This window comes from Phodopus roborovskii, unplaced genomic scaffold, assembly GCF_943737965.1.
Source record: "Phodopus roborovskii unplaced genomic scaffold, PHOROB, whole genome shotgun sequence".
Lineage (NCBI taxonomy): Eukaryota > Metazoa > Chordata > Mammalia > Rodentia > Cricetidae > Phodopus > Phodopus roborovskii.
This window is the reverse complement of record NW_026126599.1, coordinates 3,142,699-3,159,888: the sequence shown is the minus strand read 5'-3', so window position 1 is coordinate 3,159,888 and position 17,190 is coordinate 3,142,699. Positions and strand designations below refer to the sequence as shown.

Sequence of the window (17,190 nt, the reverse complement as noted above, 5' to 3'; positions counted from 1 at the left end):
ACAATGAGTTAGAGATCAGCTTGGGCTACTGAAACCTTATCTCAAAAAGGGAAAAAAAAATATCCATGAGGGGATAGGGGTTATGATAGCAACTGGGGGGCAGAGCCTGGCAGGAAGATCAGTGGTAACGTCCCCTTAAAGGGTGGATAGTTCCCAGCTCCCTTCTGCTTTGCTTCCTGGCCTCCATAAGGTGAGCATCTCTCCACACACACACTCCCCGACCATGATGTTCCTACCTTCCCACAGCCTAAAAGCCATGGAGCCAGCCTGCCACAGATGAGGCCTGGGAAGCTGTGAGCCCAGCCAAACCTTCCCTCTTCTAAGTTGATTTGATCGCGTGTTTCATCACAGCAACGAGAAGGAATCTAACACAGCCACTCACACCTACAATATGCACATGTTGCCCTCCACTTGCCAAGACCCTCACCCTCCCTCCTCAGACAGTGAGACTGGCATTGTCAGCCAGCTGGGACATTTGAGAACAATGAGGGTCACCAGGAAAACGTGTGTGTGTGTGTGTGTGTGTGTGTGTGTGTGTGCGCGCGCGCGCACGTGTGTTTAAAAGAACTTCAACAATACATGACACAGACACAAAGGAAAAACAGCCTGTGGATGAATAATTTTAATACTACTCTTCTGTCAGCAGTTTATAGACTCAGACATGAAAATGCCATCAAAGACAGGAGAGCAGAGTCCCCACCCCCACACTCATCTAACTGGCAGTGATGGTACAAGCAGCAGCCTCAGGGTTGGAGAAAGGGCCTCCCTGCCTTCCACACCCAACCCCACCACCTCACAGGGCACGAATTTCTCTAGGACCTTCACAAAGACCTGTGCCAACCTTGATGAGCCAAAAGTCATTCTCGCCATACAGAAAAGAACCCGTATGAGTGACACAAGGTTGAAAAAAAACAGTGCTGGATTGATGGCTCAGACATTAAAGGTGTGTACTGCACTTGTAGAGAGCCTGGGTTCCACTGCAAGCTCCCACACATGATGGCTCACACTTCCTGTAATGGCATCCAGAGATTCAGATGCCCTCTTCTGGCCTCTGTGGGCAGCTGCAGAGAGACAGACACAAGCATACACACAGCCACATAACACATGCCGCAGAGTGGTCCAGAGCTCCACCTCTAAGTAATTAGACCAGAGCCCCCTCCTGTAGGGAAGCAAGCAAGCAAGCATGTGGCTACCTCCTGCCTCTTGGCCATGGCTGCAGGCCACATAACATGAGGACCCTGTGGTCAAGCACCCAAGGAAGCATTTCTTCAGCCTCTGGGGACATTTCTTTTAACCCAGAAGATACCAGAGTACCCTCAGTCACTGGTCAGGCATGGTCAGTTGGTATCTTCAGGAAAAAAAATGCCAGGAGCTGACTTCCTTGTATGGGATGGTTCATTAGTTATCCACCCCCCAGCGGCAGTGGGAAGAACTGGCCTTGGCAAGTCTTCGAGAGCTCAACCTCTGCCTCAGGGAAAAGAACCTGTCGCCCAGCACCCTGCGTAGCCCCACATTATCTTTGCCACAGGGCAGGTGCTGCCTGGTGACTGGGAGCTGCCCTGTGAACATCTCCCACTGGCCCATGGCATCCACAGCTGCATCTATGTGGACCAGCTCCTCTTCAGCCACTTCCCTCTCCAGGGCCCGGATGCATGCATCCAGCCACTGTCCATACTCCTCGATGGCCTCCACCGGGCCCCCAAGCTTCAGCATCACTTCTGAGGCTGCCAGAGAGCTCAACCCATCCTCAGACCCTGGTTCAGGCCCATCAGGGAAGGCATGACTCCATGCATCCGGGGTGACAGGCTCCAGTGGACTGGTGACAGGCTCTGTGTCACTCTCGCAGCCCATGCCTGAGTCAGCACTGAAAGGCAGGGTGTCATCTGACACAGATGGTTCCCCTGTCTCTTGGCCAGACCACATCTCCACCATCACCCGGGTCCAAGTGTGGAGTCTCTATGGAAAGAGACATAGACGGATTGCTGTTTAGCCAGGGAGCTGCTGAGGACCACCCCAGAGCCAGCAGGAGGCTGGAGCCATAAGGGCCCTTGAGTTGGGCCTATCTGAGGTCTAGAGTCCAGGCCACAGTTGAGCTGAACCTCCTAACTCCCAGAAACCACCCTTCACAGGTACTCGGCAAGCTAGCTATTAGCCAGCCAATGCTCAGAGATAAATTGCACAAAAATTATAGTTAATCTGAACTGTGTGTGTCTGTGCATGTGTATATGCATGTGTTTGAGCACACAAGTGGGGGGGCACACATGCATGTAGAGGCCACAGATCAACACTAAGCCCCCTCATTTTTGAACCATTTTTTGAGACTGACCCTAGAGCTCACCATGGTTAGACTGGCTGGGATTAAAGGTGTGGCATGCACCACTACTCCACTTTTTACATAGGTGTCACAGATCCAAATTCAGGCCCTTATACCAACACCACCCCCGCCATCTTCCCAGCCCCTAGAGTTAAAACTTTTGTTTCCTCCCCCCTTTTATTTTTATTTAATTTTGTCTTTTTGTTCTTGCTCTTTAAAAAAAAAAAAATTTAGCTAGACATGATGGTGCACGCCTTTAATCCCAGCACTTGGGAAGTAGAGGCAGGCGGATCTCTGAGTTCAAGGCCAGCCTGCTCTACAGAGTGTGTTCCAAGACAGCCAGAGCTATGTAGTTGAGGCCCTGTCTCAAGAAAACAATTTATTTTATGTGTACATATATGTGCCTGCCTGTACATATGTGCACCCATGCATGTAGGTGCCCCCAAAGACCACAAGAGGGCATCAGATCCCACAGAGTTGGAGTTAACTGGCAGTTGTAGGTACTGAGAATCAAGCTATTAACCACTGAGCCATCTCTCCAGCTGAGTTAAAACTTTAAGGCAAAGGGAAGAATCAACACACTTCCAACCCTAAATGCCACCTACCATCAGCTGTGCTGTGACGTTTGTAAGGATTCAGGCATTATGCTGGACCACCCCTGTCACCTGACAGAATGCACTCAGGCAGTACTCTGGTCAGCCCAGGGTTCCATGAGTACTAGTCTGCAGGCAGGTGTAAAGGACCCCTTTAAAAGACAGACCCCTGCCCACTTATGCTCTTTTGCTTTCTCTTTTTGCCTTCCAGCTCTTTCTTTCTCTGTCTGTCTGTCTCTCTCTCTCTCTGTGTCTGTCTTTGCTTTCTCCCTCCTGCTCCCAGTGTCTCTGTCTCTTCCCTTCTCCCTCACTCCCCTTTTTAAATAAACTCCTCATTTAAACTCTATCTGCCTGGCGTGTTATTCCCTCCACCTCAGTCACCCTCACCTGCTATGGAACCTGCTATGCTCTCCCACGTGGTCCCTTACCTTGGAATCCCACTCACTAGGGATCCACACACAGGACCATCACCACCCCCTTTCTCCAGCCTTTATTCCTACAACTGTAACAAAAGAACAACATTAGCTTCCTATAGTACATACCCAAAGGGACACCCTCATGTGACAAGATGCAGCCATGTCCCACTTTTGCTGTGAGGCTAGACTTAAGTTAGCTCTGTGTCCTCTGACAGAATCCCCAGGGACTGTCCCAGTGACTCTGAACAGTCTCCACCTCCTGTGACAGCCAGGAAGGCCAGAGCCCCTCTGTGCCCCATCCCCAGGAGAACTTGGCCACCCCAGGGTGCCAGCTCAATCCCTAGTGTGATCTGACAGCAAGCAACTCCATCACAAATCTTCAGGGAGGGGCACCCAAGATAACCCAGTACGAAGGGCTCTCGCCACCAAACCTGAGTTTGACCCCATGACTTCCATCCTTTCAACTCCATATGTACACCATGGCCCGTGTGTGCGCAAATAAATAAATAAAATGTATAAAACTGGAGGGAGCTGGAGAGATGGCTCAGCAGTTAAGGCTACTAGTTATTCTTCCAAAGGACTCAAGTTAGATTCCCAGCATCCATGTGGCAATTCACAACTATCTGTAACTCTATTTTCAAGGAATCTGACACCCTCTTCTGGCATCCATGGGCACCAGGCACACACATCGTACACAGAAATACATGTAGGCAAAACACCCATACACATGAAAATGAAAATACATGAATCATTCCTCCTCCTCCTTCTCTTCTTCTTCTAGACAGAGTCTTTTGACTATGTAGCCCTGGCTGCCCTAGAACTCCCATGTAAACCAGGCTGGCTTCCAGCTCACAGAGATTCATTCACCTGCCTCTGCCTGCTCTGTGCTGGAACTAAAGGCATGCACTACCACACCTGAGCTAAATAAATCTTTATAAAATATTTAAAAAGAAAAAACCTGAGGGTGAGGAGGCTTCCCCCACTAGTAAACTGAGCCTTGAATACAGAGAATTTTTACACAGACAGGAATATCTCCTCCCTGCACTGAAAACTTTTAACTTGATTTCAACCAAAGATGGACTTCAAATGAAAAAAAAAAAAAATATAGGCAGCACTTGCCTTTGATCTAGAAGTCAAGTGGCCTAGTTTGCAAACAAGCCTTCCAGCAGAGATGAAATGGGTAAAACTTGCAGGAAGGTGGGGTGGTGTGTGTGTGTGTGTGTGTGTGTGTGTGTGTGTGTGTGTGTGTGTGTGTTGTGTGTTGGTGTTTCCAGCAGTACTGTATGCTGACAGAGAGGGCAGCATCCCCTCACCAGCCCAGCCAAGAGGGGCTCTGCAGCTGGCTGCCCTTTTGGACACCACAGCTTGCTATGCTTCCCTTTTCTCCCAGGGGGCCACACTGCCTCTGGGTACAGGATCCTCAGTATCCACCAAGGAACACGGGAGAAGAAACATGGGAGGAGCTCGCCTGAGCTCTGTAAACACACCCTTCTTGGGGGACCATCTGCACTTGCTCTCCTCCATTTGCATCCTGATGTCACTGACACCAGCCTGGATGTTTCATCTGCCAGCAAGACCTGCAGTGCCCTCTCCAGTAGTGATGGTGCAAGCATGTCCTTTGGCTGTCCCATACACACATCCAGGTCCTGCAACCTGTTCCCTCCCACTGCCTCTGGGTGGCTGCCCCATACCCCCACATGCTTACCTTGTACCTCTCCAGGAGCCTGAAGCCCAGGAGATGCTGCAGTTTCCGAAGACAGATGGGACAGAGGTCCAGGGGCCGCCTTGTGGCCTCATCCAGGCTAAGTGCCCCCTGCAGGAGGCAGCGGAGCCAGCGACAGCTCCCCAGGCCCAGGAGGTGGCAGAGCTCATGGCAGGTGACCTGAGGAGAAATGACACCATGACCTTGCCTCACACTCTCAGCATGCTGTAACTCCCACCCAGGGATATCTGAGCCAGCTGGCCAACCCTAGAAGTGCAACACCTTGGCTAATGAAGATTACCTGGGCAGGATCCGAGAAGGGCCCACGAGGCATCCTCCTTAATAGCTCTAAGAAGCCACACAGCATGAGGTGACTTAGAAACCAGCCAGACCAGGGGCCAGATCCCAGAATCCTGTAGGTTCATGGGCTGTGTGGCCTTGAACACTTGGGGTCTTTGAGCCTTGGTTTACTCACTCTGTAAAGTGAGGGACTGTTGTGGAAGTATCATGCTCAGATGTGTTACATTTGTCTGTGCTGTGAAACATTGGTTTTAAAGATGCAAAGGTGTGTTGCATTTTGTTGCGTTTGTTTAACTCTGTGAAGATGTGTTACTACTCTGCCTATCTAAAACACCTGATTGGTCTAAAAGAGCTCAACGGCCCACAGCTGGGCAGAGAGACAGCGTCCAACAAGAGTGTGAAAAGGAGCGTCTGAAATCTGCACAGTATGGCTTACAGCTACTGGAGAGGCAAACTGAACCGCAGAAATCAACTGGATAAATGTTGTGAAGCAATGATGACCATGACTGAGAATTATAACCAAGAGCAGCGTGCCCCTCAAAGAGAAGCTGAGCTCAAGAGTCAAATGTCAAAGTTTGGGCTGTGATTGTGAAGCTGTGAAATAACAAAATGCAGCAGGGCAGGAGCAGTTAGAAATGCAGCCAAACAGAAGCCACAGGCAAGAAGTAAAAGTGGAATTAGATGAAGTGAGGTTAAAAAAAAGCAGCAGCCGAAGCAGAAGCTGGATCACCAGGAAGTTATCACCAGGGAGATATCACAAGATATCACAAACTGGGAGAGCTCTGGCTAACGTCTGGGCTCTGGTGACTTTGGAGGTGCTGGCTTTTCAGATTGAGCTACCCGAAATGGAAGGCCTCTCTCCTTACAAGGGCCCTCTGGATTTTTGGCTGTGTTACTTGCCTGTCTAAAATGCCTGATGGTCTAATAAAGAGTTGAACAGCCAATAGCGTGGCAGGAGAAAGGATAGGCGGGGCTGCTAGGCAGAGAGAATAAATAGGAGGCGGAGCAAGAACAAGGAGAGGCGGACTCTAGGGGCCAGCCACCCATCAGCCATGAGTAAGAGATACAAAGTTAAAAAAAAAAAAAAAAAAAAAGCCCAGAGGCAAAAGGTAGATGGAATAAATTAAGAAAAGTTGGCTAGAAATAAGCCAAGCTAAGGTTGAGCATTTTTAAAGAAGAATAAGTTTCCATGTGATTTATTTGGGAGGTGAGTGATGGGCCCCCAAAAGAGTAAAAAACCAAACCAACTTGAACTCAAATTTCATGGCTCCTTTAAAAGTTTCTACCTTGCGGAGTGGTGCACGCCTTCAGTCCCAAGCAGATCTGAGTTTGAGGCCAGCATGGTCTACAGAGAGTGTCAGAACAGGCTCCAAGAAACCATGTCTCAAAAAAACAAAACAACAGCAACAAAAAAAGTTTCTGCCCTACAGAAAGCCTTTGAGCAGCAAGTACATTACAAAAACAAACAAACAAGCTAAGTTTAAAAAAAAAAAAAAAAAAAAAAAACAGGCCCACAGAAGCTCAAGCATAAGCTCCCTAGAGCTAGGAAAGTTTAATGCAGTTTCTGAAACACACCTTCTTTCATGACCAACAGGAGTAGCAGGAGGAGCCAGTGACCAAAGCCACCGGCTGAGGACCACACAGCTTAGCAGTTTCAAAGTCCATGCAGTTTCAAAAGGCTTTGTAAATGATATTCAGTAAAAGAGGATCAGACTGAAAAAAAACCTGTTATCAGGTTCCAGTGTGGTTTACAATGTATGTAGGCTTAAGAAAGAAAAGCAAAAATGGATATAGACACTCATAGAAAGAGATTAAAATAAGAAAGTCTTTAGAGTGACAGTTAAAAAAAAAAAGGCATGTAAAGATGGGAAATACACCTGGAGTCTGGATGCTGTATAGTACTGTGTTGATTTTGAATTTTTTGATTGCTGGTAAGCAAAGGACAGTTGCTAAGAGACCTGGAACCGAAGGAAGGACTGTTGAAATAAACCAGCCTAGATACTTTAGGAATGGCTTAGCTTTAAAATGGAAGTCAAAAAATATATTTGTCAAATGAAAATAAAAAATGCTTTGGAGGAAAGGTTTTGCTTTTGTTTCCATAGGAAACTAGAGGCTGTGGATTCCTTCCAGGTTAGTGTGGTTTGATCAGGGAAGACCTCCTGGATTTTGACAGGTGATAGCCATCAACAAAGGTTACTGCTGGTCTCCCCAGGACTTGGCAATTATCTCAGATTTTCTCAGGGACACTAAAGACGCCAGAAAGCAGTGTGGAGAACAAGACGTCCACATTCCCAAGAGGGGTGTCGGAGGCTTTTGGTTATTTTGTGGGTTATGGATTTATGTCATAATTTAGGGGAGTATAATATATTGATACAAATTTAAAGTTATATTTATTATACTAAGAATATGTTTAAGTTATTGTACCTATTCGGTTTACTTGCAAATATAAGGTAGGGGGCTGAAGAGAGGACTCAGTGGTTAAGAGAACTGACTGCTCTTCCAAAGGACCTAGGTTCAATACCCAGCAACCACAAGGCAGCTAACAACTGTCTGTAACTACAGTTCCAAGGGATCTGATGCCCTCATACAAACATACATGGAGGCAAAATACCAGTGCATATAAAAATAAACAAGCCATTAAAAATTTAAATATATATATAATATATACATATGGTAAAGGTCTAATTTTTGAAAGCTATTATAAACTATGATAATCAAAAACATAGGTTTAAGTAGTCACCAAATCTGTAGCTATATTAGGCATGTTATCTGAATCATACAGAAATATCTTTTAGAAAAATGATCTTCAAATACTCCAAAGACCTATAAAATATGGCATTTAAAATGTTTTGTTAACTCAGGGTTTTTCAACGACAATGAGACACATCTACTCCTGACAGCACCAATTTACTTCATAAGAGAATGATGGGCATCAAAGGAAGTCCATAGGAGTTTGCTCCCACCATGGCAAGACAAGCCATCTGGGCAAGAAACTGCTTTTGCCTTGACTGCTTGACTGAGTGTTGTGCAAACTAGACATGCAGGACCCACAGGAAAATGACTTTGCCAAAACAAGGCAGGACAGTCCTTCAAATTTCCTGCCTTCACTGACAAGTCTGCTGGATACTCCAGGCCTCTAAGCTGAAGATGGATGCCCCAGTGTTGCCGAGGAACTTTGGGTGACTGTCCAGGCAGTCACTTCTAAAGTCTTGGAAGTTGCTTGCAATGCACTTCCTGTTTACTCAGATAATATTATATCCTTCTGGGGTCTTGGATGGAGTTGAAGACTAGATAGTTATAGTTTCAGTTGTCTAATTATGAAAGAGAGTAAATTAAGTATAAAACTTGGGAAGTCACTAAGATGGGTTTGATAGTAGAGTGTTTTCTCTGAATTTGCTAAGTGCAAATGAAATGAATTCTGTAAATTACTTCTTGATAACTGTTTTTGTTGTATATAGTCTTACTATATTAAAGTTAAAACCTTTCATTCTGATTTAGACAAAAAGGGGGAAATGTTGTGGAATATCATTTTAAGGTATATTACATTTATTTTCTGCTGCTATTGTTAACAATGCAAAGATGTGTTACATTTGTTTGACTAAATAAAATGAACCTGGGGTCAAGAGGCTGAGTCAGCAACTAGCTGACAGGAAGTGGTAGGGAGGAACCATGTGTAGCTAGGATTCTGAAGTGGGGCCGAGCAGAAGGACGCCAGGTTTTTCAGGAGACGGGAGTTAGGAGAGGAGGTTAGCTACTTGCCATTCAGCCTCTCTGAGAAAGCAGGATTTCACCTCCACCTTTGAATCCTGAGTTCTATAGATGGGTAGAGATCTAGATAAAGTTTCCTTTAGTAGCCGTGATAGGGCCAGTGCCTGGGGGGACATAATTTCCTCCTAGCTGTGGCAAGGGCAGCTGCACCGCTGCTGGTAACTATGGAGTTCCAGATGCCAATTAGGACAGCAGTTGCTTAAGGGGCAGTGCTGTATTTAATGAAAAACAACAAGAACCCAGCCTCTTTTTAGCACCAACAATGCCAGGGGCTCATCTCTCTGATCCTTCCTGTCCCAGTACTCACCTTGCAGCACTGAACCATGCCCAGGGCACTGAAGCACAGGGTTCGGCCTCCCTCATGTGACAATGTCTCAGGGCCATCCGTGGCTGCCTCCAGCAGGGCTGAGTCGGGAACACTGGGCCCGGCCTGCAGGAACTCCCCAGAGAATCGAGCGAAGCTGCACACACCCACTTCTGGGGAGAGGCCAGAAGAAGGGACAGCCATGGCTCAAGGGGCCCAGGGTAAAACCATCCCAGCATTCCCTGCAGCCCAGGACAGCCTAAAGAGAAACTTATACTCTGGTCCTGCCATGTGCAGTCAATTCTGGGGACCACCCTCTATCCAGGCCCAGTGAGACCATAGCTTCAAGTTCCTGTGCACATATCACCCTGGGGGTGGAGGAGCATGTGCATCATGCCAAGCACTGGTGGGCCTTGGGATCACACCACTCTGCCTCCTGGGCAATAGTTGCTAGGACCTCAGCTCACCATGCCCCGGAAGGAACCTGCCAAAGGTGAAGGTCCAGGTATCATGGGGGTACAAGTCAGCCAGTGTGAGGCCCAACACACACAGTGCATCCCCAGGCTTGTTGTTCTTCAAGAAGGACAGGATACCATCTGCAGGAAGAAGGCCGGGGGTCAGGGTGGGCAGAAGAGCCTCTCATCGGTCTCAATCTGGGCCCAGTCCCTCTTGAAGCTGGATGCTGACAAACTACATCACTGGGGAGACCCAGAACCCAGAGAAGCTATATTGTTAGCCTGAGAACCATGGGCCTGGCCTGCGAGTCAGGCCAGGGATCCCCAGTGCCAGTCATTTCGTGGGTCTCTGTCTCCTAGGTCTTGAGAGCTGATCTGGACACAGCAAGGCCATCACCTTCCAAGTAGAGAGGCTAAAAAGACAGACAGGGGCTGGGAACATTGTCCAATAAAGTACTTGCCATGCCAACATTGAGAGCCTGAGTCTCATCCCCAGAACCCATGTAAGAGAGTTGGTCCTGTGGTTTATAATCCCAGCACTGGGAGGCAGAGACAGGTGGGTCCCTGGGGCTCACTGGCCAGCCAGTCTAGCCAAATTAGCAAGTCCCATGGCAATGAGGAACCTGCCTCAAAAAACAAAATTGTCAATGACTGAAGACCTAACCAAGATTGACCTCTGTTCTAGACACACACACACACACACACACACACACACACACACACACACACATAGAGGCAACCCCAACAAGAATCCAGGAAGGAACAAGCAGCTAAACAGTTACCCAGAATGCCCACATCCAGGTCCCTAGGCTCTGCTGTTATCTCAAACAGCAAGAGGGACCTGCAGTTGTGATTACAGGTGTTAGGAAGACACTGACTCTGCCTTGTCCAGAGAGTTCAGGACAAAGCAAGGTGTCTGAGTCACCAAGGGCAGCAGGAGGGAGACCCAGGTAGCCAGTGAGGCGCGGGAAAGCCAAGAAAGTGGCTGCAAAGGGAAAGAGAGGACATGAGACAGAGAAGAGCTGTGCCACAAAGTGAACAGGGACGGAGAAGTCAATGGGCTGGGTGCTCCTCCATGAAGCTCAAGATGGAGAACAATACAGGACAGGGAAAGAGCGGTATTGGGGTCTGAGAGCCACTGCTAAAGAGGCATAAAGTGGAGCCCTCTGCAGGAGAGTGAGGGAAGAGCATGCTGGAGCCGAATGCAGGCCAGTGGGGGAAGGAGGGGGGAAGTCAGGGACTTCCCTCCCACTGCCTGCATCATTGCCTGAGAATGTCCCGGCTGCATCCCACCAAGTGAGTGGGTAGCTTTAAGCAAGTGTGGATCACGCGAGGAGGGGAGGGAATCAGAGAGTTGTGGGGGGCGCGGGGCAGGCAATGGAGAAGGGAGAAGTCCAAATGTGGGAGAGGACTGAGACACAAGGCGGTAGATAGGGTAAAACCACAGAGCTTCGTGACCAGCACAAGACCATAATAGTCAAGAGGACAGAGGCAGAGTGAGAGATGGGGGAGGGGCTGTCACAGGGAGGTGGTCACAGTCCAAAGAACAGGGTGCTGTGGTTGCGGGCAACAGCAACGTGGGGCGCACCACTGTCCCACCAAGATGGTCTAACCATAATGAGACTTTAAAAGTCTCTAAATGGCAGGCATGGTGACACACGCCTTTAATGTCAGCCCTCTGAAGGCAGAAGGCAGGCAGACCTCTGTGAGCTCCAGGCCAGCCAGGGCTATGTAGTGAGATCCTGCCTCAAAACTAAGTAAATAAAGTCTCAAAACTATTTCTTTAAAAAGTAAACTGATTTTGACACAATATTCGATGGAACCAAAACCATCATAGAAACAGTTGGTTTTGTTTTGTTTTTATCAGGGTTTGTTTGGGCCCTGCATGTGCTCTACCACTGAGCCACAGCCCAGCCCCTCACTGGGGGATTCTAGGCAGGTACTCACCACTGAGCCACAGCCCAGCTCTCTTTTTACTTGTTTAAAACGGATTCTTAGTATGTAGCCTAAATTGGTCTCAACTCACTCTGTAGCCCAGGCAGGCCTAAAACTTTAAATCCTCAAGCCTTAGCCATGCACTACTCCCTCAGCTGACCTCAATGAACTTTTCCTGAGCCAGACATCTGCTAAGAAAGCAGGGCCAGGAGAAGCCCAGCCCACAGTGCAGTGAATCTGAGGTGTTCCACAGGCAGGAAACAGACCCCAGAGAGACTCTGCCTGCTGCTACTGGGTTCCACACCCAACACAGGATTCCAACTGCCCTCAAGACTCACAGAACAGCCCAGAAAAGAATCATGTCTTTGTCATACATGGCCCAGCAGGGGGAAGAGAAACCCCCTCTGAAGGAAAACTATCCCAGGACATAGATTCTCCCGGGAAATGCTTTTTCAAAAACAAGCATCGACTAGCAACCAAAACTAGTAAGTCTCTGGGCACTGTGGTGTGCACCTTTAATCTCAACACGCAAGAAGCTGAGGCAGGGGGATCACAAGCGCAAAGCCAGTCTGGGCCACCGAGCTTCCTGTCTTAAAAATCCACAAAAGCAGGGAGGGGTGGAAGATTGGCTCAGTCCCAGCACCCTCATGGAGTCCCAGAGCCTCCTGCAACTCCAGTTCCAGGGGATGCGATGCCCTCTGGCCCCTGGCACCTGCATGTATGTGATCTACATAAACTCACACAAGCATACCCATAGATAAAAAGAATAACATTTAAAGCTAGAAAAGAACATGGAGAGATGGCTCGGCCTTTAAAAGCACTGGCTGCATTTTGCAGAGGACCTGGGTTCAGTTCCCAGCACCTACCAGTGACTCATAACCACCTGCAAGTCCAGATCCAGGGGGATCTAATGCCCCCTTCTGACCTCAGCAGGCACCAGGCATGAATGTGGTGTGCATATATATATATATATATAAAACTGAATCTTTGTTTGTTTTTTGAGACAGGACTTCTCTGTGTAGCCCTAGCTATGCTGGAACTCTCTCTGTAGACCAGGCTAGTCTCGAACTCACAGAGATCGGCCTGCCTCTGCCTCCCAAGTGCAGGGAAGATTAAAGGCATGCACCACCACCGGTTGTAAATAAATCTTTTAAAGTCTTAATTATTATATAAGTAAGTCAGGAGTGGTCATTTGTGACTATAATCCCAGCATTTGAGAAGGCAGAGACAAGTGGACATCAGCAGCTCACTGCTTAGTCAGCCTGGCTGACTTGACAAGGTCCAAACCAGTGAGAGACCCTGTCTTAAGAAAACAAAGTGGAGGGGGGTGGAGAAATGGCTCAGTAACTCAGAACACTAGCTGATCTTCCGGAGGTCCTGAGTTCAATTCCTAGCAACCACATGATGGCTCACAACTATCTGGTGCCCTGTTCTGGTGTGCAGGCACACATGCAGATAGAACACTGTGTACAAAATAAATAAAACTTTTTAAGAGAGAGAGAGAGAGAGAGAGAGAGAGAGAGAGAGAGAGAGAGAGAGAGAGCTGGGCAGTGGTGGCACACTCTAACCCCAGCACTCGGGAGGCAGAAGCAGGCAGATCTCTGTGAGTTCAAAACTAGCCTGGTCTACAGAGGTAGTTCCAGGACAGGCTCCAAAGCCACACAGAGAAACCCTGTGGGGAGAGAGAGAGAGAAGAAAAGAGAACAAAGTAGGGATGGAGAGATGGCTCAGCAGTTAAGAGCACTGGCTGCTCTTCTAGAAGTCCTGAATTCAATTCCCAGCAACCACATGTCTATAACTTCTGGTTCAAGGGATCTGGCACCCTCATACAAACGTGCATGCAGGCAAAAGGCCAATGTACACAAAGATAAAATAAATCTTTAAAAAATTAAGAAATGAGAGGGAAAGAGGGATGGGTGGAGGGAGAGGGAACTGGGATCGATATGTAAAATAAAAAGAAAAAAGAAAAAAATTAAGAAAACAAAGTGGACCAGCTCCTGACAAATGATATCTAAGGCTGTCCTCTGGTTTACACACACGTACACACACACACACACATACACACACACACACATACACACACACACACACACACACACACACACACACACCCAAAGCCCATCAAAACATTCCTTCCCTCTCCAGGGCTCCTTCCTTCCAACTTTTCTTTCCAGAAGGGTCTATTGTTGCATAGTGAAGCCCCAGGATGTCCCCCACACCCTGCCTCGCTCACCTGTGTGAAGCTGGAGCCCATCAGTGTCCTTACTGGGTCTTGACAAACAGTGGATGGACGCAGCGGCCACTGAGGGCAGGCACTTAACTCGAAGGCCCAGGAAGAAAGCCTCTGCACAGTTTCGAAGGTGGTCCAGCAGGGGGCATCCCGCCAGACCCTCACTCAGATCTAGGTGAATAGAAACACATCAGCCTGCTGCGACCTCCTGCTCAGTGAGTCTCATTCGTGCTGGCCCTTTGGGTGAAGAAGGCAGGGATGACAGTCCTGTGTGATAACTCAGGGAGGGTGAAGGCATCTAAGCTGGCCAGAAGAGGGCAGCTGGCATAGCTAGAAGTTAACAGGTCCCAGGCCAAGAGAAGGCAGCCTGGCTAGGGCAGAGGGGCACCAGCTGATAGCCTCTAAAGGGAGGGGCACACACTCACTGTGTGCTACTTGGACAGGGTCCCCAACACAGCTAGAAGTGAAGCTGGGGATGTGGCTCAGTTGGTAAAATGCTTACCAAGCATGGACAAGGGTCTGGGCTCCATCCCCATCACTGCACAACACTGGGCATGGTAGTGCACAGCTGTATCCCAGCACTCAGGAGGTGGGGGTTGGAGGGGCAGGAGGGACAGAAGTTCAAGGCCAGCCCAGACTAAGAGGGATGGAGAGATGGCTCAACAGGTGAGAGCCCATACTGCTCTTGTAGAGGACCCAAATTCAATTTCCAGCACCCACGTTGGGCAGCTCACAACTGCTTATAACTCCAGCTCCAAAGGGATCAGACATCTCTAGCCTCTCAGAGCACATGTACTCATGTGCACAAACTCACACAGAGACACAAATACACATACTGAAGATAAGGAAGAAGCCAGGCAATGGCAGCACACGCCTTCAATCCCAGCACTCGGGAGGCAGAAGCAGGCGGATGGATCACTATAAGTTTAAGGACAGCCTGGTCTACAGAGTGAGTTCCAGGATAGCCAGGGCTACACAGAGAACCCCCTATCTTGAAAAACCAAAAAAAAAAAAAAAAAAAAAAAAAAAAAAAAGGAGGGGGAGGGAAAGGAGAGAGGGAGGGCAAAAGACAGGTCCCTAGGCCCACCCTCGCCCTCCAACCCACAGATGACATGGACAGAAGGACTGAATCTAAAGCAGGCATGAGCAGTCTGCAGGCTGAAGGATGCTGGGCATCAGGAACCACAGTGGCTGTGGCACTCTGGTCCTAAGCATCAGGAAGGAACTGTGGGAGAACCCAGGCTGGTCACTGAGGTACCATTCAAAGGGACAGGACAAAGCAGGGCATGTCAGGGTCTCAAAAAATCTGTGCCTCCTGTCCTCCACCACAAAACTAATAACCACAAGTGCCCTGTGTGTCCCAGTGCCAGGTAGGGACCTCCTAACTTTGGTGTACTGAGAACACAGGGGCCAGCTTGTCCCTCCTCCCCCTCCAGCACCTGGCTGAGCCATTTTCTCAGCCCTGGTTGCCCCCACTCCCTCCAGTAGCTGCCAATAAGGAGAGCTGGAGGATTCACTGGAGGTCCCCAATTCCTCTCCATTCCCGTCCAGTGTCTTCTAAGAGATCATGAGAATCCAGCTCTGCCACCGGGCAAGCCAGCAGCATCTCCAACCTCAGCTTCCAGCCTGTGAAATGATAGTTCCTGCCCTCGGCACCCACAGAGACCCCCGGCACAGGACCTGGGTTATAACCAGGTCATGGTCAGGACTATGAGCACACACCTAAATGGCCCATGCAGATAGAATGGGGAACCCTAAAAAGGCAAGCCACTCAAGCTGGTTGTTGGTGGCACACACCTTTAATCCCAGTACTCAGGAGGCAGAGGCAGGCAGATATCTGTGAATCTGAGGCCAGCCTCGTCCACAGAGTGAGTTCCAGGACAGGCTCCAAAGCAATACATAGAAACCCTGTCTCAAAAAAAAAAAAAAAAAAAAAAAAAAAAAAGGCAAGCCACTCCACCCCACCTGAGTACCCAGCAGACCTCAAGCTGTTGACTTCAAGTCACTTCTGCCTGGGTCTATTTCTTACTGAGGGATTCTAGGCAGGTGCTCTAGCACTGAGCCACACACCAGCCCCTCACTGAGGGATTCAGCAGGTGCTCTACCACTAAGTCACACCCCCAAGAGTTCTGATGACTCCTGCCCAGCTCTCATACCTATAGGCTGCAGGTAAATGTGTTTCCGGGCCAGGTTCTGCTTTCGAGGCTGCAGAGAAGCATGGAAGGTTTCGAAATCCTCAGGGGCCTCTGGACGACTCAGGAGCCAGTCAAAGGCTGAGTGGATGAACAGAGTGCTGAAGAGGGTCCGGTGAGGGTTGTAGGCCTCGGATAGGAAGAGCCTCTCCGATGGGGAGAAAGCTGAGGTGTAGAGCTGCTTCAGGGCCAGATCACGGGAGATCAAAGCATCCTTCAGGGCCCGGGGCCCAAAGCTGAACTCCTGGGGTGGTCTACACTGCAGCATGGTGTGTGTGTGGCCCTTGGCCACTCCCTGCAACTCCTTTTCTGGCCCATGAGTCTCCCAGGGGACAGCCACGGTCTCTTCTAGAACCTTCCTTCAGGCTGACAGAGTATCTGCTTGGGACTTCCAGGGACAGAGACTGAACTGACAGCCTGTGTGACTCAGTTCTGCCTTGTGCTGGAACTTCTTGGCAAGGCAAGCAAAAGCCTGCTGACACCTGCAGAGGACACCCGAGGCACACGGTCACTGTTCTGATCACAAATGACTCTCTCAGACTAAGGGCAGCTTTCTGTGAACTGGAGTCAGAATGATGCCATCTACAGCTAGGAGGTAGCATTTGCCCAGTCGGGTCAGAAGGGATGCATGCATGCCTGTGCCTGTGTATGGTGTGTGCATGCCTGTGGAGGCCAGAGGTTGACGCAAATCTATCACTCTCCACCTTACTTTTGGGAAAAGAGTCTCTCCCTGAACCCGAAGCTTATAAATTGGTTAGCAAACATGCAGACATGCCACCTCAGTTTGTCACATGCTTTGTCCCCATGCTTATGTGGCAAGTGTTCTACCCACTGAGCCACCTCCCCATCCCAGAACTGAGCATGAAGATGCTCTATTTCCACACAGATCTATATTTCCATGGGACCCCAACTCTGCTTTGAGCCCTCAAAGTTAGGGACATGAAAGGAGGCCTCTACCCTTCAAGGCTAGGAGGGCTCCTT

General features: G+C 49.0%; 1 protein-coding gene across 1 annotated transcript; it reads right to left on the bottom strand.

Moving 5' to 3' along the window:
• Nucleotides 1–1,383: 1,383 nt before the first annotated feature.
• Nucleotides 1,384–16,621, bottom strand: Amz1 (archaelysin family metallopeptidase 1). Its single transcript, XM_051205324.1, has 6 exons — nucleotides 16,174–16,621; nucleotides 14,021–14,188; nucleotides 9,865–9,993; nucleotides 9,401–9,570; nucleotides 5,029–5,205; nucleotides 1,384–1,956 (listed from the first exon to the last, which is right to left on the bottom strand). The coding sequence occupies exons 1-6, from the start codon at nucleotides 16,475–16,477 to the stop codon at nucleotides 1,399–1,401; spliced, it is 1,506 nt and encodes a 501-aa protein (XP_051061281.1). The 5' UTR covers nucleotides 16,478–16,621; the 3' UTR covers nucleotides 1,384–1,398.
• Between the last annotated feature and the right edge of the window lie 569 nt (nucleotides 16,622–17,190).